Source organism: Anas platyrhynchos, chromosome 1 (assembly GCF_047663525.1).
Source record: "Anas platyrhynchos isolate ZD024472 breed Pekin duck chromosome 1, IASCAAS_PekinDuck_T2T, whole genome shotgun sequence".
Classification (NCBI taxonomy): Eukaryota; Metazoa; Chordata; class Aves; order Anseriformes; family Anatidae; genus Anas; species Anas platyrhynchos.
In genome coordinates, this window is record NC_092587.1 from 56,545,737 (window position 1) to 56,567,674 (window position 21,938).

Genomic DNA, 21,938 nt, shown 5'->3' on the forward strand with positions numbered 1-21,938 from the left:
CAGCTCCTTTATCCCTCCTGCATTTTGCTGCGGGGCCTGCTCCCTGTTCCCTCCCTCCATCCCCCACAGAGCCCGGCCCCACACCGCCAGGGGGAGCCGGGCTGAGGCGGGTTTGTCCCTGGGCGGCCGCCGTCCGCGAAGAGCAACGAGGCTGAGGCGGCGGCGAGCGGGGTTGGGATCAGGAATAGGACCGGGAAATAGGATCGGGAACGGGACCGTGAGGGCGCCGCCATGAGCCGCAGCTACAATGACGAGCTGCAGTTCCTGGACAAGCTGGACAAGAACTGCTGGCGGATCAAGAAGGGCTTCGTGCCCAACATGCATGTGGGTGCGGGGAGGGCTGGGGAGCAGGGGAAGGGAGGCCCGGCCGTGCTGACGGCTCTCTCTTTTTCTCTCTTTCTCTCTCTTTTCTCTCGCCCCCCCGCAGGTGGAGGGTGTTTTCTACGTGAACGACCCTCTGGAGAAACTGATGTTCGAGGAGCTGCGCAACGCCTGCCGCGGGGGGGGTGAGTGCGTGGGGGAGCCCTGTGGTGCCAGCAGGCCGCTTACAGAGTGCCTCCTTCTGGTATTTTATCTTTATTTTTACGCTCTTTTTTTCTTTTTTATAGGTGCGGGAGGGTTTTTGCCCGCTATGAAGCAGATCGGGAATGTGGCAGCGCTGCCGGGCATCGTTCATGTAAGTGGCTGCTTGGGAAAGGGCGCTTTGCCACGCTGCTGTGGACCAAGGCTGGTTTTAGGGTGGTTGGTGTGCGAGGAACCTGCCTCTGGCAGTCAGGAGTGCTCATAAGGACAGGCTGTGAAATTAACCTGTCAGAAAGGAAGGTACCCGCCTCCTTCACCTCTTGTGAGCTTGCAGCCCTGAAGGCCAGCTGCATCCTGGGCTGCACCAACAGTGGCCAAAAGGGAGAGGGAGGGGATTGTCCCCCTCTGCTCTGCCCTCATGAGGCCCCACTTGGAGCACTGCACCCATGTCTGGGGCCCCCAGCACAAGGAAGATGTGGGGATCTTAGAACATGTCCAGAGGAGGGCCACAAAGATGAAGAGAGGGCTGGAGCACCTCTCCTAGGAAAAATGCTGAGAGAGCTGGGGATGTTCAACCTACTGCTGAACTACTTTCTACCTTTGCTTTTTATTTTTACTACTCTTACTATTTTCTCCACTGCTGTTATGGTCAGTTTGTTGTTTCTGAGTCACCTCTGCTGACCTGCAATGCCTGAGGAAACAAAGAGACAGCAGAAGGTGACAGTGTTGTCTGCGTTATTGCTGCCCTAGCGTTGTCAGTGAGCCTTCCCCTGCATTCAGCACTCTTTTACCTGGCCCCACACATTTTAGAAACAAAGCAGAAGGATGTAGGAAGAGCATAATAGGCTGTACCACTCTTCAGTAAGCTTAAACTTACATGTGGAAATTATCTTTTTCATGTTCAGTATCACTTAGATTGATAATTAACCAGTACCAGAATTGTGTTGTTGTTTTTTTTTTAATTGCTTCTTATGGTGACTCAGCATAAGTTTTCAATTTGTGGCTGCAGTAAAAGGTTGCCTGTCATTCTGCTAAAATGGGAGTTACAGCTGGCAGTTTGTAGGAGAGGTGTTAGGATCATCTTTCTATTTAGATCTTCACTTATTTTTTTAAACAACATTTTTCCTCGATGGTAAGGGGGTGCAGAAGAAGCACGTAATCCCCTGAAAAACATGCCTGATAACAGTGTAACGCTGTTGAAAAGCTCCAATTTCTGACAGTTTTCTGGGTGTTTGGAACTCTTTTTTATTTTATTTAAATAAAAAAAAAAAGTGGGATTTTGGAGTCCTGTTTGTGCTGCCCTAATTTAAACTTGCCATTCTTTGAAATTGCAGCATTGTGCAGAAGCATGTTCTCACTTTTTTTAATTGTTAGTAATATAAAAAGGTTCAATTAAAAAAATATATATAAATTAAAACCAGATCACTCCTATCTTATTCTGTTGTATCAAAAGAATGACCTTTTCCCACTTACAGCATGCAGCATTTGGCCAATATCTAATCACATATGTAAGAAGGGAAAACAGACTGTTATATGATATTATTCAGTAGCGTTGAATGCCTTCCTTGTTACATTTACAGTATTTAAGTATAGTGGATGTATCTAGATGGACCTTGGTAAAGACAAACTCATCTTCACTCTTACATCCCTGCTTCATGCTACTCATAAGCTGTTGCCTACATGGGATGTGAATACAAGGACTCTTGGGGCCAGAAAAAGGCTATATTGGAATTCAGTTTGAGATCACAGCTCCTACATTTAGGTGTTAAGTGTTCTTGAAATCTGGTTCACAGAGCCAAGGGGGTTTCTCAGCTGCCTAGCCACAGGGTGCTCACTTCAGAGTGAGATCAGCTGCGCTCTGCTTTCTTTGACAGTCTCTCCTGTACCTATATATGTTTAGATACTTAGCCAAATTCAGGTGTTTACCTCATTTTCATCTGAACATCCATTCTCTGTTTAGTGTATTGGTCTGTACGTGTGACAACCACGACCATAAGGCAAAGCATAACCGAGCTGGCTCTTAGTGCTGTACGGAGTTTTGTGGAACTTGGAAATTTCCTTCACTTTCTTTCAGAGATCGATCGGCCTGCCAGATGTCCATTCGGGCTATGGGTTTGCCATTGGCAACATGGCTGCCTTTGACATGAATGATCCTGAAGCAGTGGTTTCACCAGGTAAGGATTCTTCTAGACAGACTTAACCTGTACTGAGAAATGTCTGTGGTGGCTGAAAAAAAGGTAAAATGGCACTTACGTGTCTTTACACTACTATATATGCAGGACCAAAGTGAAATATATCTGAATTACAGAGAGTTAAAAGGCACTTAAATTCCTGCACTCAGAATCTTTATGGAGCAGGTGGTTACACCGGAAACATCTAAATGGTAGACAGGATTGCCCTTGTGTTTTTTTGGCTTGGGCTTGTTGTATCCCTCAGTCTTGAAAAGACAGCACAAGACTTGGAACTTGTGTTTCTCCAGGTTGATAAGGAATTGAATCTTTTTTTTGAGCAACATTTGTAAACCCTTTTTGAGAATACTTGCACAATTTATTAAAAATGTAACCTTACACTATTTCTGACATTTTAATAAACACCTTGCTTTCAGGGACTTGCTTTTAAGAACATATTATCTCAGAGAACTAGGCTAAGATTTTCATCCATCACTTTTCTTCTGTCCTGAGGCAGGAGAACAGAAATATCCTCTATAATTTCTGTGGACAGTATACTTAATATTTGTGTCCACTTGTTGGATCAAGTAGGGTATGTACAGAGCATACGCTTCAGACAGAAAAGCTATCTGTGTCAGTTTTTAGTGCTCTTTTTTTTTCTGCAAGACTGTCTTGAAATCAGAGGCTTCTTGTAAATCTGTTAAAATGGTATTTGTTGTTCTGCTTTATTTGCAGTATTGCGTCAGAAAGGTGTAAGATCACAGCATTTGGTGCATGCTCCCTGTCAGCAAGGATTTAAGATTTAAGATGAATACTCAGCAAATCCTCACCACCAGCACTCCCTTGATTAACTCTGTGGCTTTTCCTACTCTTCTAGGTGGTGTCGGATTTGACATCAACTGTGGTGTCCGCTTACTGCGTACGAATTTGGATGAAAGTGACGTGCAGCCTGTGAAGGAGCAGCTCGCCCAAGCTATGTTTGACCATATTCCTGTTGGTGTCGGCTCCAAGGGTGTCATCCCCATGAATGCCAAGTGAGAGAACAACTTTGTGTGTACATCAGTGGAGGGGACCTCTCTCATCTTTATTCTGATAAAAGATCCATCAGTGGGAGGCTTTAAAAAAGAGGGAAAAATTACAAACCCGTTCATGTTCTTTCTATACATGTGCTTCTCCAGGAGGAAAGGAATAATAATCAGCATACAGTCACCTGTTTCTTCCTCCATTTAAAGCCTTGACATAACTAAAGGTTGTTACGAGGTTCTTATTTCCCCCAACAGAAAACTTTCTTACGTGTAAAGGTATTTTTGGAAAGGGGTGAGGGAGAAAGCAGGATATTCCTCACACAACAAAGAGGAAAACGTAATGATCTATCTAATGTTAATATATTTATAGAGCTTGATTTTCATGAAGTATTAAGAAGTTGGACTTCCTATTAGGGGAGCTGGGGACTAGTCATAAAATTATAGAATAAGTTAGGGTAAATGGGACGTCTTGAGGTCATCTCACCCAACTCCCTGCATGAAGCAGAGCTGACTGAAGGTTGGTCTAACAGCAAAGTTATATCAGGTTGCTCAGGGCTGTATCTGGTTGAGTTTTGAATGTTTCCAAGAACAGCACTCATGTAGGTGTTTGGTACCTGCAGGGATTTGGAAGAGGCACTAGAGATGGGTGTGGACTGGTCTCTCCGGGAAGGCTATGCCTGGGCAGAGGACAAGGAGCACTGTGAGGAGTATGGAAGAATGCTGCAGGCCGATCCCAACAAGGTCTCCTCAAGAGCAAAGAAAAGGGGTCTGCCTCAGGTAATGCCATTTCAGGAGGGTTTTGAGTGCTCCCAGAGCTCAAATGTGAAATAAATACTGTGTAGGTCTCTAGTTTTGTATCTTTTCTTGAAGTATTACCTAGCAATTCTTGGCAGGGGAAAGATGAGATGATGGTGCTGTTTCTGAATAATTCTTGACAGAGCTGGAATACGGAGAAACTAAGTGTTGAGCATACCCAAGGTCCCTTGGGCCATCAGGTTTTCAGCAGTTAACTCCCAGTACTGGAATTCATCTTTGCTGGCATTTCCCTGTCGAGATATAGCTTTGTTAAGAGAAAGGCAAGCAGTTCTCAAACTTCTGTGTTTGTTTGCTCAGCAAGTTAACAGCAGGGCAAGGAAGGATGTCTTAATAAATGTGACCAGCTCAGAACTTTGAATTAAAGTTCAAGGGTTGGATGTCATTTCTGTGCATAGTATGTCATTGCTCTGGGTGGAACGCTTCTGAGATAGCAATAGTAATTCTACCATTGCTGAAGTTCTCTTCTGTATGACTTCTTCAGTTTTATGAATTGTGGTGCTGCACTAGACTACAGCATTTTAACCACAAAATAATCTTACATCCTCAGTTTTCTTACTCACCTAGCAACTGAGGAGTCACCTGTTATGGAATTGGAAAAATTGGGTCTTGGAAGTGAAAAATCTTGTTTTAATCTGCTGGAAAGGTTTAAGAACCTAGTTAACAGGATATTGTAATTTCCCTGTGTGATTATTAGCAAGTATAAGACTGCCTTTCTTATACAGACTGAAGGATAGATTCCCAGTGCTCTGTACATTTTCTGTCTTTCAACTAGGCATAAGTCTGCTGCAAAAAAGTGGCAACACAATCTCTAGATCCTGGTCCTTTCATTTATTTGCAGTCTTGTTCAAATGGTAAAAATTGTTATAACTACGAACAAAGAGAACTCTGATGATGCTACTTTATTCTACTTTCTTTTAGCTTGTCATTTATCATCACCCCCTTCCTCCCCATTCCTTGGGAGAGTTTTACTAAAACTAAAGCTTTTCTGTAGCAATTTGCCCTATTTTCCATATTCTGTGCTCCCGGAGGCTGCTTTACTGGCACCGTCTGATCCTTGTGTTGTGATTGGCAGCTGGGGACCCTGGGAGCAGGAAATCATTACGCCGAGATCCAGGTGGTGGACGACATTTACAACGAATATGCTGCCCGGAAGATGGGCATCGACCACAAAGGGCAAGTGTGCGTCATGATCCACAGCGGCAGCAGGGGTTTGGGCCACCAAGTTGCCACAGGTATGATCTGGCTGGCGTGCGTGCCTTGAGTGAAGCAAACTCTTCAGCATGATCTTGTCACGGACAGAAAATTCCAGCACCAAAAATACCATTTCTTACCACTTGTCAAGTCTATTCCGAGTTGCCTTGCTAGGGGTTGTCTTGCATTTTGTCTGCTTGATTTTGCAAGCCTTTCAGCAATGATAAGGTTCAAACCAAAGTGGTAGTTGTCTTTGGTCTTGCAGAGTATTGATCTTGCTGTTATGGGACAGGATAAAAGATGTCAGACTCATACAAGAGCATATAGAATTCCAGATGGATGCTAGAATTTCCTTTAATATTTTTTTTTTAAACATTAAAATGTTCAAATGCTGGAAATGCCTAGAGATGCTGTAGAACTAGCATCCTTGGACATAGTCAGAATTTGGCTAAGTCCCCAAACAACTTCATCCAGCTGGACCTGCTCTGAGCAAGAGATAGGACTAGGTAACTCCCTTGTAAATCTTCCAAACTAAATTACTGTATGATCAAAAATGGATGGAGATTTTATTGAATCCTGTGTCTAGTTCAGGGACTTTCTTTAAACATATTTGCTTATGGTTGTGAGATTGTAATCTTTGGTATAACAGAGGCAGGCATTTTTGAAGAAGAAGAAAAGACTAAATTCTTAGGTCACAAAAAAAGTATTACGTCTGTGTTTATTGTTTTGAACCCAAGTGAATTGCTTAGAATATTAGAACATATCAATAGACTGACCTGCATTTGCCTAAGTGGAGAATTCTTTCTGGTACACCTCAGGACCTTAACTTTTCTTTCTAAAAATAGTCTTGGGGAATGCTGTTTGCAAACAGCAATGTTATTCCACAAAATTACTTTTGCATTTGAGAGGAAGCTGTAGGTTTGACCACTGGGCAAATACGTTCAGTTTTAGAATATAAATTATAGACACCCATGTTAATCCCATAGATTGAAATAAAACTAGGAAATCACGTAGAAATCTGTTTATTTCCCAGATGCATTGGTGGCTATGGAAAAAGCTATGAAACGGGACAAAATCATAGTGAATGATCGGCAACTAGCATGCGCCAGGATTGCCTCTGTAGAAGGACAGGATTACTTGAAGGGAATGGCAGCTGCTGGAAATTATGCGTGGGTCAACCGCTCTTCTATGACTTTTCTAACGAGGCAGGTAGGAGCAGAGTTGTTGCTGATGTAAATATTGTGATATGTGTGTCCTGCTTTATCCTAGGTGTATGGAATGTATGGAAGCTGTGATATTTAATGTAACTTTTGTTTTTGTGCTTCCTAAGCTGCATTTTATGGATATTTTATGGCCACTAATTTAGTGACCTAAGCACTTGGCGTTGGTGGGTCAGAAGCCTCAGTCAAATTCAGCCATGATGGAATTGAGTACAACAGTGCTGAGTGTGACAGAAATGGACTGCCTAGATGGCTTATCTGCTCAGCAGCAGTTTGAATGCTGGAATTCAACCTGGTATCAACTAAACAAATTCTGTCAACACTGCAAAATGGCTTTTCTTGTATTCTATTCTTCCAGTATGAGGCACGCTAAAAATATTGCCTAAGTAGCTTCTGCAAGTGCAATCCAAGTGATGTTGAGAGGTTTTAAACAGATTATTGTCCTGACTATTAATTTATGTAAGTGTTGTTAGGTCGCTAAATTAGTGGTAAGAAACATTTTCGAGAAAATCTATTGCTTCTAATTACTAAAAATATTGTAAAACTTCCACATATATACAGCAGTTATCATCTTGTATTTCACATCAGGGTTTACTCTCTTCTTAGGCCTTTGCCAAAGTCTTCAACACCACCCCAGATGACCTCGATATGCACGTTATCTATGATGTGTCTCACAACATTGCCAAAGTGGAGCAACACGTGGTGGATGGGAAGGAGCGGACTCTGCTGGTGCACAGAAAAGGGTCAACCAGAGCCTTCCCTCCTCACCATCCTCTTATTGCTGTTGATTATCAAGTAAGTTTAGCTGGGGGAGAAAGAAATGAGATGAGAATTTTGGATGAATCAGACAACTTTAGAGTCCTTAACAGAGATCTGAATGCGATGAATTCTTTATTTGAGCTAATGACACCAGAGGCAAGCTGGAGTGTTCTGAGAGAATGTGAGCCTGGCCTCTTTTTTTGTTGATGTGGTTCTTCTCAGACATTTATTGATAATATAGGCTTTTGTTTGGTGAGTTAAGACTTGTTTGCATCCACAGCTGACCGGACAGCCTGTTTTGATCGGTGGGACTATGGGCACCTGTAGCTACGTTCTTACTGGCACGGAGCAAGGCATGACTGAGACCTTCGGAACTACTTGCCATGGAGCTGTAAGTCAAAAAGCATTTCAAGAAGGGGTTTGAATGGGGCTGTCATCCAGCAAACAAGGTTGTTAAAGGGTAATCCAGTGTGTGGTGCATCTGTTGGTAATACAGGTAGCCTTGCCACAGTAGTCCCAGGCCAGGAGGATTGCACGCTCAAAGTTCTTTGTCCCTTATGGAATAGTTTTGACTACTCCTGGAGAAAATGTGGGGGATGCTCCTTTATACAAAGCAGAGGTTAATGTGAAGATGTGGAGAATGAGCTGCTCTTACAAAGTCCTGGTATCTCTGAGCTAACAAGCATTAACAATCCTGAGGCTGTCCTTATAAAACTCCTCAGTAGTTGGAAAAAGGGATTTTCTCCCTTTTTATTTACTGTGTGAGATAAGATGACTGAGGAAGAGAAATAGCTTCCAGTAAAACTCTGAATTGTGAACACTGGCAAGTGGTTTGGGTAGAAAGAAACTTGCAGACTAGCATGTTTACATACAAAACTTTCCTTGCCATCATACCACATATGTGGTTATGCAGAAGCCAGTCACCTAATGTCTAAATTCATTTTCCATTTTGTGGCTTACTGTGCTCTGTGCCCTCAGCTATTCTGTATTTGCTCATAATGTAAACTGACCTGGGACTATGTGCTGGGTACAGCACCAGATGTCAAGCTTTATCCCAAAATATTCCAGGGGTTCTGTTGTAGAAGTCAACTTCCTTCCTTGTCAGTGTTTACAACCACTTATATTTGTGGATATTCTGACAAACATTCTTTCGTTTTCTTCCAAGCAGTTGGGAATGTAGCTTAGTTTTCCTGTGCGCATCTGTTGTTTTCTTTTTGATTTAGTAAGAAAGAGTTCTGTTTTTCCAAACTGCTATAAAAAACAGAACTAAATAAACTATTTTCTAGGGTCGTGCACTGTCTCGAGCCAAATCTCGACGTAACTTGGACTTCCAGGATGTATTGGACAAGCTGGCTGACATGGGCATTGCCATCCGTGTTGCTTCTCCCAAACTGGTCATGGAAGAAGTGAGTTTAACATTTCATTATCTGAGAGGGAAAAAGGAGTCTTGCTCTGTGGCTGTATAACCCTACCTGACTCGGTTCTTGGCACTGCTGAGCAATCACAAGTTCCCTATATATACAGCTTCTGCAATTCCTGACAGAGCTGTCCAATTTTCTAGAAAATAATGCGAAGTCTTCTCTGTCCCCAAAATCCTGCTGAAGGGGGAGATGCCTGTTTGACAGGTTTTGAAGGCTATGTGTTTTTTTCTCCTGTTCTCATGCCTGGCAATAGGGTTAATTAGCATCTACCCTGAAAAATCTTTGCGAGAGCATCACTAAAGTAGTAATGTGTTGTGGCTTCTCTTCCTTATGAATGATATTCTCCCAGCTTTACATTTACTGCACTCTGTAGTTGTCATGTACATGTATATTCATAGCAGTGTATGAGAAGTCCACGTTTTAAGAGAAATTCCTGTATTTGCTCAAGAAGAACAAACTTTAAACGGCAGAAAACTTGGATTATTATGACTTCGAGTTCTCCTACATTAACGTGATAGGATGTCTCTTGTGTTGACAGCCTCACTCATGGAAGTGCATTAATCATTTGTAGCTATCCTGTTCTGGGTGCTGGAGTTGCACAAACATATTGATCCTGTTAAAAATCTTCATTCAGGGGTGGCTTCCTGGTGCTCAGGGGGGAGCTCCAGAGTTCAGCCCTGATTCCTCCACCAAGAGGCAGTGAAGATAAATCCTAAAGGCTATTTATTTGTAAGGAGGAAGTTGGAGTGACTTCCTGCCAGGTGCTGAGGCCTGACGTTCTCACATGCTGTGGGTTTGGATTATCTGAGGATATTGGGAAAACTGAACCAAAACAGATAGCATTTTATCTGAAATGGGGTGAAAGCTTATTTGTAAAGCCAAGTATCTCGTAGACTTCAGATGTGTAAAATGGCTGGATTTGCAATATGTTCACCTATTTTTACATCCTCAATTTCCATGATTCAATTTTTGCAAAGAAAAGAAGGGATATCAAAAGCCTACCTCCAGCTTCCTGCTGGACTTTGGGTTGTTTATAATTTTGTCTTTTTTTTTTTCTTTTCCCCCTCCAGGCACCAGAGTCTTACAAGAACGTGACAGATGTGGTTAACACCTGCCATGACGCTGGCATCAGCAAGAAAGCCATAAAATTGAGACCTATTGCTGTTATAAAAGGCTAGAAATTGACAAGGCAGCAGAAACCCAGTGACATCTCCAGGCCTTTTGCAAAGCTGACTAGAATCTTCCCATACTTCTTGAAGACTGTAACATGCTCAGATATCACATCCCTGTTCTGGAAACACAGCAGTGGAGGATACCCCTATTTTTAATGACTTCTACACAAAATTAATGCCCCCCTTCCACCTCCTTGTTATATGATGTTCTTTTCTTGGGACAAAAGGGTAAAGAAATCGGTCTTGGCTTTTGCTATGCAGTCCCTCACCCGTTTGGCTGATTATTCCATAGGTAGGACTTCCGACTTGCCTGAGTTCTCACTAATTGCTGTGCTGCAAGACCACCTCCATCAGCAAAGATGGACCTGTCTCCACACCCGAGTGCCTGGAGCTCCTCGTGTGTACAGAAGTACTCTGATCGGCAGGGTATAGCCCTGCTGGGCAGGGAGAGGTTGCTCTGTTTGCAGATGGGTAAAAAATAGGGAGTTGGGAGTGGTCTCCCTCTTGGGTTGAGAGGGATTAGCCAGGCTTGAGGCGCAATCCACCCTCTCCCATGTACCACAGCCCCTGGTGTACGTGGCTCAGCCCAAGTCGGTGTTCTGCAGTCTTCTCTGACTGGTGGTAGGATTCGGTTTGTTTCTTTGCAAGGTTTTGTTTGCCCAATAAAAGTTGTGACTTAACAACTTAGAGACGTGCTAATCCAACGTTTTGCAAAGTTAAGCATGTGTTAAGTTGGATGGGATAATGTTTGCTGTGTCCTGCAGCTGATCGAAGTGGGTCATGTTGCAGGGTCAGGCCCAGTAGGATGTGACTGCTTTCAGTCAATGTTTCTTTTATGTTCATTAAATGAGACTGGAGGGGGGGCTGACTGGTAAATCATATTGGGAATTACAAATAAAATGGGAAGATGGACACTGCAGTGTGTCTGTGTTGTGTTTGTTACGTGGCTGGAATGTCTGTTGGCCACCTCTGAGGACCAGCTTGGTACCCACGACATCTTGTGGCTTCAGCCGGTGGACCTTGCAACAAAATGTGCAGATGGCAGGTTTTTTTGCAGGATACAGGGGAAGGGCGATGCAGTGCTGTTTGGTCAGCTTGGTTACAAGTGTGGTAGCTATCAGCTGTCTTTCTTGGGGCTTGCTGGGTTCTTAGTGGGTAGGTGGAGCCTGCCTGTAAGCCTGCACGCAGACACAAGAGGGCAGCCGGAGGAAAATTGAAGCAAGAATGGAGCCCTGCCAGGGACGCCTGTAAAGGGAGCAGATAGTGATGACTTGACTGCCTTCTGAGGAAACTTCCCTTTAGGTTTAGGATCTTAGCAGACACCTGTTGATCCCGAGATGCATAATGACATGTTGCTGTCTGAATCACTCTGCTTAGTGGTTCCTTATGTTGCAGGATTGTATTTGTTGCAGGTTCACAGGCAGCACATTCAGTACTCGTCACTGCCTTGATTCCTTTTGGATCCGACTATAAAGACAGGGCCTTGTTTTCTGATTTCTCCTGTGGAATTGCTCCAGATTATCATCTCTGAGGTCTGAGACAGACTCACTGAATTTCAAACACAAATAGTTTCACGTAGCAATATGAATTAGCCTCATGGAGCTGCTGACTGAAAGACAAATTGTTGGTCTCAGTCTTCTGCTGAAGTGCATGTTCCATTCAGCAGCTTCTGTATATAAATACTGCAGACTCTCCGATGTGAAATGCAAGGGAGCTCTTAAAACATTCATATTAAAAAAAAAAAAAAAAAAAAGCATTTTGAAACAGTTTTCCTTTCCTACGATTGCAGTTTTACCTACCTGTGCAGCTGAAACAAATTTCAGTTTCTTAATAAGCAGAAATCCTGTTCACCATGTAGGTGCTTTCTCAAATACATGCCTTAAGCCTCTTCTGATCATCAGCATTCATGCAGTAGCCTTTAAGAATGCAAAAAGTGATGGCAATTTTGGTTTCCTGTTGCAAAGCTACTCTTAGTTTTGGTTATATATCTTGCTATACAGAGGAGACGGGTGGTTTCCTAACCCCCTAAAAAGTGAGAGTAAAAATGTAAGACGTTGCCCAGTCCTGTTATTTGTATTTAAATTCGGATGTTGTTCTAATTAAAAGCTGCCCTTTTCCTCCAGATAGGACTGTCCACTGGCTCTTTTTTCAACCTGCATTTAAAAAAAAATAAATGGCTAAGTTAGGATGGCAGGCAGTATTACAATTCAGATGCTGGAATACAGGTGACTGCAGAAGCACTTCTTCAACACCCAAGTGCCCATGTGTTCACCTTTGGTGAATAATTGTTAGGATTTTTTTTTTCTTTGGTAGAAAGCCATAGGTAGGAGGTGTGAGCCTACCCTACGCCCCTGGAGCTGTTGCATGCCTCTGTCTAACAGCAGGTACTTGGCCATTGCCTGCCCAGCAGGTCGATTCTGTCACCTGCAGCAGAAAGCCTGCTGGCCCTGGGGCTTGCAGGGGGTGCCTGCATTATATCTGCTTTTAGCCAGTGCAATAAAATCAGCTCTTGGATGCAGGTTTTGTCTTTTCAGTGAGGAGAGCTTGCTGCATTTATCTTGCACTGTGCTTGAGAACAAGACGGTTTAGCTTACAAATTGGACCTGCCAAAACAGAGCTACTTCTGCCTCTAGCAAGCAGAAGGCACCTTCCTTTCTCCACTGGCAGGGCTCGCTGCAGTGACTGGTGCTGTGCAGCGAGCATGGGTGAGCACTTCCTTTCTTGCCAGGAACCTGCTGCTCGTGGCGCCCTCAAAGGCTTGTGCAGGTGCTGTTCCTGTCGCTGTCAGTGCAGCATTAAGAAGCAAACAGAAAACGCACTTCAGGTTTTTGTTGATGCAGGGTGATTCAGTCCTATAAATCCATCCCCAGCTTGGTGGGGCACCCCTGGGCCCTGTGAGAGCCCCCCAGGCCAGGCAGTTCCCCCCTGTAGTGCTTTAAGCAGGGGATGCTGTGCTTTATTTGCCAAAATACCCATTTGGCCAAATTTTTGGCAGCTCTGGGGTCCCAAACCATGTCCCAGCAAGGTAGGAGCTTGCACTGTTATTTGTCACGGTGTGTTTTTGTGCTGGTTGGGAACGCAGCGTCTAACCTGTGTCATGTTTATCGCTATCCCGAGTCTTTTGGGAATTTCTCCTATCTCTTGTCTCTCCCAGTTTTAAACACAGCTCCTCGCACACGCTGCTTCCTCCTCCGCTGGTGGTCCCGGGCTGGTGTCCTGGCCCAGGAGGAACAAGTGATCTCTGACACATCTCTGGCGCAGGCACCCCCGGCCTCTCCTCCGCTCTCCTTTGTTCCTCTCAAACATAAACACACTTAACTGGCCTCTTCTCCCTCCGCCCCCCAGCCTTCAAAGCAATCTCACAAAGCGATATCCCTCCCGCAGCATGTGCCAGCACGCTCCCTTGCTTGCAGAGGGAACGCTTCAATTACGCAGAGGGCCCTGCCCGCAGCTGGCATTTGCTTTGCTCTCTTGAGCCCTGTCCTAGCTTGAATGGTTTTGATCACCACCGACTCCAGTTTTTTTTCGCTTGGAGAGGTGGCAGCAGGGGCTTTGGGGCAGAAAAGGAGCAGGAGGGCTGCAGGTCCCCAGCCAGAGGCTGAAGGCATCTGCGGCAGGTGCTCTGTCCCCTGCAGGAGGGAGAGGGAGGTGGTAACCCCCTGGCATCCTCAAAACACGGAGAATTAGTTTGTGTTGCAGATGCTCATGGGGTTTGGGGTACTATTTTTTAATAATTACTGTGATATGTAGGAGTGCTGTGCAGGTCCCCCGGCGGCGCTGCTGCTGGCTGTGGTGGTGCTGAGCATGTCCCCCTCTCGCTGCCAGCTCCCTCCCAAAGCCCAGAAGGCTGCTTCGGTTCACGTTGTGTATAACATCCAGAAACCAAAATAATCACTCGTCTTAATTGCAGAGATTAGGACCAGGAAAGGGAAGTGGAGCCTTCTGCCAGCATTTGATCTGGCATTTACTAGCTTAGCAAAGGAAACGCGGGGACTGAGCTGCCCTCCCTCTGATACCGAGGTGTTTGAGGCGGCCCTGCGGTGAAGCCTGCTCCTAAAAGGAGGTGCCAGGTGCATCCGAGGGTTGCTGCTTCCCCCCACACCAGCTGAGCTACAGCCAGTACCCTGCCTTCCACCTGGGCTCAGCTTTGCCTAGCTCCCTTGAGCTAGGGAGCCGGGGTGGGGGTCCAGGGCTCTCCCCACCCTGGTCTCGGTCCAAGCATGGGGTGGGAGGTCAGGCCGGGCTCCCAGAGCTGCCCTCTGAAGGGAACCTGGGGAACCTGCTCAGGAGGGGAAGAAGGAGCAGATAGGAAGGAGGGGTGAAGAGGTGGCCGTGGGTGTGCGCCTGGTAATGCCCAAGCCCTGGTGCATTAGTGCAGCAGGTGATTATCCGAGTCAATTAAGCTGCAGGAGATAATCAAACCTGAGCACGCAGGCAGGGAAGAGTCACCCGTGGAGAACAGCAGGCTGCCAGCAGCTGGGAAGGTACATGCTTGAGGACTAGACAAGAATTTAGTGACAAAACTGAAAGGGAAAGGAGGCAGATGAAAAGCAAGCAAGTGCAGCATTTAAAATAACGGAGGAGGTTCTGGATCTCTGAATCCTTCCTTGTCTGCAGTGTGTGAGGGACTGCATGAAGCCTGGCCTCAGCTCTTCTATGTCAGCACCAGTATTCAGACGTGCTTCTGCCCCAAACTGTTGCTCTTCACTTGCTTTGGTGTCACACAGGCACTGCTGCTTACAGGGAAGGCCGTGGCACCACCGACTGCCAGCCCTGAGGAATCACTCAGCAGCTTCCAACTCCTGCAGCTTTCCAGGAAACCCCTCTTCAATGCCACGAGCCACAGCAGAGGTCTTTGGAAACCTGTAGGCAGCTGCATCCCCATGGGGAAGCAACCGGCAGCCCTTGGGGTTATAGTGTTGGGTCTCAGGGTGCCAGCACTGCGCTGCAATTCCCATTCAGTCCCCAGGCAGCAGGCTCCCTGCCGTACTGCCAAAAATAGCTACAGCCCGTAACTCCTTGTTACCTTTTTTACAGTTCCAGGCAGAGGGAAAGGTGGGTCTCCCGTCTGGAATAATGCCTGGCCGATAAATCACTCCGTTAGCCAGCGCCTGGCTTTCAAGAACTGTAACCTGTTTGCACTTCTAATCTTTTTTTTTTTTTTTAAAAAAAAAAGAGAGAAAGAAAAGAAAAAAGAAAGCTGGTTGTTTTATTTTTGACTAACGCTTATTATTGTTGGGCTATAAATCTGTGGCATTCACAGACAAGTTATCAAGCTTTAAAATCATAGATAGACCGATCAGTTCCTCCACTGTTTCCCTGCCAAATACTTAACCGCTTCTTGGACGAGGAAGAAAAAAAGCATCGCTGTAAATTATTTCTTCCCCGGAGGGTATTTATATTGTAGCTGTCGCCAAAGGGATTTTCTCCATTCACCTATCACAGGAGGACTTTTTTCTTTTCTTTTCTCCAGGCAGAAAGAGAAAGGGCTGTGATGAGTGCTTTCTTCCCCATTTTGGCTGTGTTTTGAGCCTAGCCCATACAGGATTTTGTCATTCCCCTTCCCACCATATGCCTGTGCATGTCTGCAGTGAGGGACTCAACCCTGTAGCAGAGGGGAAGCCTCTTTGCCCAGCCAGAGGCCGTGACCCAGTGCTGTGTTGGCAGGAGGGCACCTTTGGGTGCAGTGGGCACCCCATGGCACAGAAGCAGCCCTGTGGGGCCCGTTGGGCAGCCAGCTGGGAAGCAGGAGCAATATCCCTGCTCACAGGCATTTGGGGTGATGGGGGCTACTCCAGAGACAGGTTGTCCCTCCTGTCCCTGCCTCAGACCCAGGGCCTCTGAAAGGCCTCCAAAACCATCCTATTTCAGAAAACACACAAGCTCCTGGCTGCCCTTCCTGCCAAGCCCTGCAAGCTCTTCCATTAATGGTCAGTGGATGAGGCAAAAGTTTTATCTTGATTGAGAAACATGAAGCCTTGTTTGTGAGACAAATACTCATTTCCTTGTCTCCTGGGCAGGAATTCAAACTATTTGATTATTATCAATAGCAGGCAAGAGCATCATTGCTGTCTTCTTCCCTCCCTGTTCCTCTGGCAGAAAGTGAATCCTCCATCACAGACCAACTCCTGGAGAGGAAAGTTTGGCATAAGGATGAGGCATTTGGGGACATCTTCAGAGAGCAGCTTTCAGTATTGAGCCACTGGAGACTTGTCCTACTGGTGTCAAGTAATTTCATTTTCTTATGTCTTGGTGCTCTATCTGGTCTTCTATTAGTCTTTATGATTTAAGTACTAAACTCTGAATCAGGGACCATGCCTTACAGGTATGCAGCAGCCCTGAGAGTCTCTTTCTTCCTGGGCTTCTGGCACTGTTGGAGGTACGGGTTCACCCCTGGTGTGGTCTAAGCTGAGAACATGAAAACTTATGAAATGGCCAGTTTCAAGTAGTCCCTCCAAAATCTGGAGTTTTTCATAGTGCCCTGGCTACAAAGCAGAGCCCCTGAGTCAGATTCTTACCTTCGGTTCAGTGCAAGAAAGGTTCCTAAACTCTTCCATGCTTCGAGGGTACAGGACCTAGGCTTGTGTGAAGTGCTAAATGTTCCTCCTCATTTTTGCCATGTGAATGCATTCATGTGCTAAGGGACAGAAGCTGAGGGAGCATCAGGCTGCTCATGGGGGTGTTTGGGTTCCCATTGTCTCCACAACGAAGAGGATGAAAACACAACCTTTCCTTCCTGGCATAAAAAAAACTCACTGAGTAGCTCTATCTAGGTGCAGCCTTGATTTCTCTCTGCAAAATAAGATGATAGCACATCTGGAGATGCACACGTAGAACAAGAACAGGCTGAAGGTATCAGAGGAATGTGGCATGGATGAAAAGTGCCAGGAGGGCAGCTTGGGAGATGAAAACTGCCCCCTGTGACCTGTGGCGAGCCCCCTGAAATGCCCAGGAGATGACAAAACTGCTGGGGAAAGTCACCATCACTCAAGGAAATGTCCTGCTGAGCATTCAGGCTGTGCTGCTGAACTAGAGAGTGGGTGAACTAGAGAGTCATCTTGAGTCACTAATACTGAAGCTGCTCTTCTATCCTGCTCTGTTGCTGGTGTGCTGTGGAAAAGTAAATCCAGATAGACTCATAACTGAGTTAGTCCTATTATTAATGCCAACTGCAGAGTCAGGGAAGTCTTCTAGGGATCTCTCCCACCACACTTCCACTGGCCTGCCTCAGCAGAGACCAGCATTGCTTGGAGCAGGAGATTCGGGAAGTGGGGCTGGGACAATCCTGGATGATTTGAGACCTTCTTTAGCTAGATCCTGGACACAGTCTGGGTGTGAAACAAGTTAACATAGCTTCTGGACATCCTCAGTTGTCCAGCAAAGGTTCTTGGAGTACTTGTCCTGAATGCTCCTGTGCTCAGGGCAGTCATAAGCAGGGAGGCATGCACCAGGGGCCTACACCAGCTCCTGGCTACACTCCCAGTGAAGGCAATTTTCCAGGGCAAGCTGGGGTGGGTTTTCTTCAGCAGATCATTTTGATGATGAAGCCTATTTGCCTCACCTAGACTTCCCATTCAATTCATCATGTTGCTTTGTCTGGAGGGTTAGGAAGAAGATTGGAGCGAGCAGAAGGACAGCTCTTGACTGACTTTTTAGCAGGAAGCATTTCAGCAGCACATTTCAGCACAAGGGGCTTTGCTTCTGTGTATTTCATGGAAGACTCCAAAAAATCTTGAGATCAAACCAAGCTATTGAACGTCTCAGGCCATGAAAAGGTGAGGAGACCTCAGGCTGTCCCCAGCTTGCACCTAATGGCTGACCCAGCATGCAGGCCGATCCTCAGAGGTGCTGTGGTGGGGCTCCCCATGCTGGTACCTCCTTCACTCTGCCCTGGTCACCCCTCACACGGCCACTTTCCTCCCTGGTTTCTGCAGCCCAGGGTATGAAAGACTGGATTTGGTTTGTTTCATGTTCAGCCCCTGTTTCACAACACCGGCTTTTCAACAGGCCCACCTCCCCCCTCCCCGCCTGTGGTGACTCATCCCAGGAATTTTAATCTCCGTGGTCTGTCTGTAGTTGTAAAATATAATACCAACGAAGTTAGGCTTATTTATCCCGAAGCCATGAAACTGTTGTCAGAAGAAATTGATACGCACTACTGAGGGGAGAAAAAGGGCTGCTGCTGGGGAGGATTTGACTCGAACGTGGCTTTGAATTCTCAGCACTTCAAATGGAAATTTCCCTTTTTGAAGTGGATCCATTTTCATCTCCATTCCTTTCTTTTCTTTTAAACTACAGGAGTGAGGACTTGGAGGGCTTATTTGCGGGAGGATTAGCTCCTGCTGTGGCTCTTATCTGCAAGAAGTTTCCATCACCATGCCACAGGTGCCCAGATGCCTCGCCTCCCACAGAAGCTCTGGAGAAATGGCTTGGTGTGAAGGTCCTCCTGCCAGGTAGAGCTGATCTGCTTGGCTTTAGATGGTCAATGCAGCAGGCCTTTCCCTGAAGCCATGGCTCTGGAGGACCTGGGGACATGGTGGCAGAGACACTGGCCTCATGTGAGGATGGTCTGAGCACTGCCTCCCTGGCATTCCTCCTGGGGAGCAGCCTTTAATCCCTCACCCATGGTATTGCTGAGACCCACCACTGTCCCACAGTGGGCATTCCCCTGGGGGAACCACAGAGCTGTATGTGACCCCGGCACACATCTGAGCTGCTCACTGTGACAAATACTGCCATGGTTTCTTCTGCAGCAGTGTGTCAGTGCACTTCCCCCAGCAGTCCGGCCTGGGACACACCTCAGCTCCTGTCCTCCTAAGCCAGGAGCCAGCATCTCACCAGCCACAGGCCCAGAGGGAATTGAAGTACACTGTGTCTCTTGTGGTAAGGAAGAAGGACAAGTCCTTTACAAAGTAGAGAGGTCTGCACTTCTGCTCTCTCTGTGGGCTGAGGGAGCAGCTGAACCACTGAGCACATCAGTGCTGGTTTTCCATTAGTTGTGTTGCTGGGAAGTTCACAGTGGGTGTTGCTGCAAGGCACTGTCAAGGGAGTTCCTTTGATGGAGGTTTCTCCATGACTATGAAAGGAAGAAAAAATCGTACTTCAAGCAGTGAGAGGTAGTGTGGCTCTCACCACCACTGTCTCCATGCACAGCATTTTAGAGACACCACCCAATGCTTCTTAAACCCAATGCATAGACCTTCACCAACGCAAGCAGGAGATGGATCAGGCTCCTTTCCATCCCTTAGACATATTAATTTCTTTACCACCATCCTGATGTCTTTTAAAGCTGGGCTCACCCAGCAGCTGCTGGATTACCATCCCGTGGACCTCTTCCAGCCACTGAGCTAAGCACATCCCCCTGGGCCTTCAACACCTGACCAGCTCTGGACATGGAGGATTTGCCCACGTAAACACCAAGCATATCCTAGGCACTCCAGATCAAATCACAGGGTCTTCCCATTCCTTCAAAGACATCTGAGGCCTAATGTCTAAAAGAAGCAGATCAAACATGTAAATTTGAACTGAGATTAATTACACATTTGCAACTTGAGGAGAAAAAAAAAAAGCCATTTATGTTTGTCTGCATTAACTATGCCCGTGGGGGTGTTCCTTTGTCTTTGTACGTGATGATACCCCATGAGAGATTAGGTCTAGTTCCACCAGATCTCTTGAAAAGCCTTAAAGGCTTCAGGAAACTCTGCGAATACGTTTCAGCAGGAGGTAGACGAGGAGAAGGGAAGTGTCGGCGTTGCTTCCTCAGAGCACTGGAGAAGCCTTTGTTGAGTGGCTTGAGGCTAGTTCTCAGCTCCTGGATTTCAAACAGATATAATTATCGCTTGGATCAGGTTCAGGACTTGGAGGGAGCTGCCAAATCTTTCATGAAGTGATGAGTTTGTCCCACTGGATCTGGGATAAAAAACAAGAAAGAAAGGAGGAAAATGATTTAACCGTATAGGTGTTGTCTTACATACATAATGTGCCAAGTAGAGTATACTCAGTGCTGTCCTGTAGCCTGTCTTATACACATTTTCCCTTTGGAGCATCTGCGTAGTAATTTTATTTATTTATTTATTTATTATCTCTCTGAAACCAAGAGGTACTGGAATTGTCTCTATAAAATCTATTGTCCAAAGATCTCTATCCTAAGTATTCTTAGAAAAAAATAAAGTATCTGATCCAGGGTTCCCACTGATTCTCCAAAGCTTTTGAGTTGTTTTTGTTTTTGTTTTTTTTTTACCCAGCCCTGGAACTGCCTTTCCTTAAACATTCCTGAGTAAATTCTAAGTCCAATGGATTTCCATTCATACTTTTCATGGTGTCTGCGTGGCTTAAAACTTCAGATCTGCCTAAGCTGCAAGTTGCTTTTGTAATCTTTGCAATGAAGGCACTGTCAATATTTGAGCTTGTGGCCTTTGCTCTCAGTATTAAAAATCAGGGCTGGCTGAAAAGAGTGGAATGCTTTAGGAAAATAAATAAATAAATAAATAAGTAAAATAAAAGCTCCCTCTGTTTTGCAGACGTGGTTTAATGTATGTCCATTTTTACAGCATTGTAACTTATATCCTTTTGAACTGAAAATCACCATTAGAATTATTCCAGAACATTTCCTTATCTGTAAAATTTGACTTTAGATATAAAATAAAATATATCATACTGGTAATTCATGGACATAGGTTGCTGATGCCATTGTCGCACCCAACTGGCACTTCATACCAGATGCTAACACCAGATGCCCGTCTGCCCTGCTCCATGCTCCAAGCCCCCAGTTCCCAGTGCTTAGAGCTCACTGTAGGAGGTTCTTGGTGGCATTTGTTGCATCCACTTTTGTGCCTACACTTGTACCTAATCTGCTGCTTTAACTCTTGTAATTAAGAACCACAAAGAAAACTCACCAGTGACCTTCCTAGATGTGTTCTTAACATGTTTTAGCCAACGGAAATCTGGCTAAAGACCCCACTTTAGGCTTCCTTCTTGGAGACGACACCCTGAAACCATGAATGTACTCTTAATGCCCCCTTTTTGGAAGTCTGAACTCAGGCCTACATGGATGAAACCTTGGGCTCCTTTCACAATATCTTTTACCAGACATCTCCCTTAACTCTGCCTAAATTCTTTTCCAGCCATTCTTGTCCAGCTGCTGTCCAAAAATGCCTGCTCTGCACAATGCCAATGCTGACCGTCTTGCTCTCACCTAGTCTGCCCTCTGCACAGCCATTTCCTGCCCAGTCACAGTTCCTGTTACCCTTCACTCAACATATGCTGTGACTTTATTAGCTTTGCAGTGGTTATCAGATGATGGAATGACCTAAATTGTGACTTTTTACACTGAAGATGCAAATGCAAAATGCGTTCCTTAAGAGAATGACCTCAAAACACAACTTTTTTTCCAATTACAAACCTCTGAAAACGCTGACTGTTCCTACTACAGAGTAACTCAACCATTGCACTGTGATTGCATTGTCGTTCTTTTCCTTGTCCCTTCCACATGAGCTCCTACAGCACATGTAGATACAACTTGGCGCCCTCCTGAAACTAGCTTTAGTAAAAATTGAGCCAGCTGGTAACTGAATGAGCTTCTCAGACAGGGGACTATAAACAACATTTAATAACCTTATGCTTTATGGGCTCGTTAATGTAAATG

The 21,938-nt window shown here is 45.5% G+C and overlaps 1 protein-coding gene across 1 annotated transcript; it reads left to right on the plus strand.

The window, feature by feature from the left end:
• The first annotated feature begins 98 nt into the window (after window positions 1–98).
• Window positions 99–11,213, plus strand: RTCB (RNA 2',3'-cyclic phosphate and 5'-OH ligase). Its single transcript, XM_027449922.3, has 12 exons — window positions 99–324; window positions 428–506; window positions 609–676; window positions 2,597–2,696; window positions 3,568–3,724; window positions 4,336–4,492; window positions 5,604–5,763; window positions 6,756–6,931; window positions 7,549–7,737; window positions 7,982–8,092; window positions 8,988–9,107; window positions 10,193–11,213. Exons 1-12 carry the CDS (start codon window positions 232–234, stop codon window positions 10,298–10,300), a joined length of 1,518 nt encoding a protein of 505 aa, XP_027305723.1. The 5' UTR covers window positions 99–231; the 3' UTR covers window positions 10,301–11,213.
• The last annotated feature ends 10,725 nt before the right edge of the window (window positions 11,214–21,938 follow it).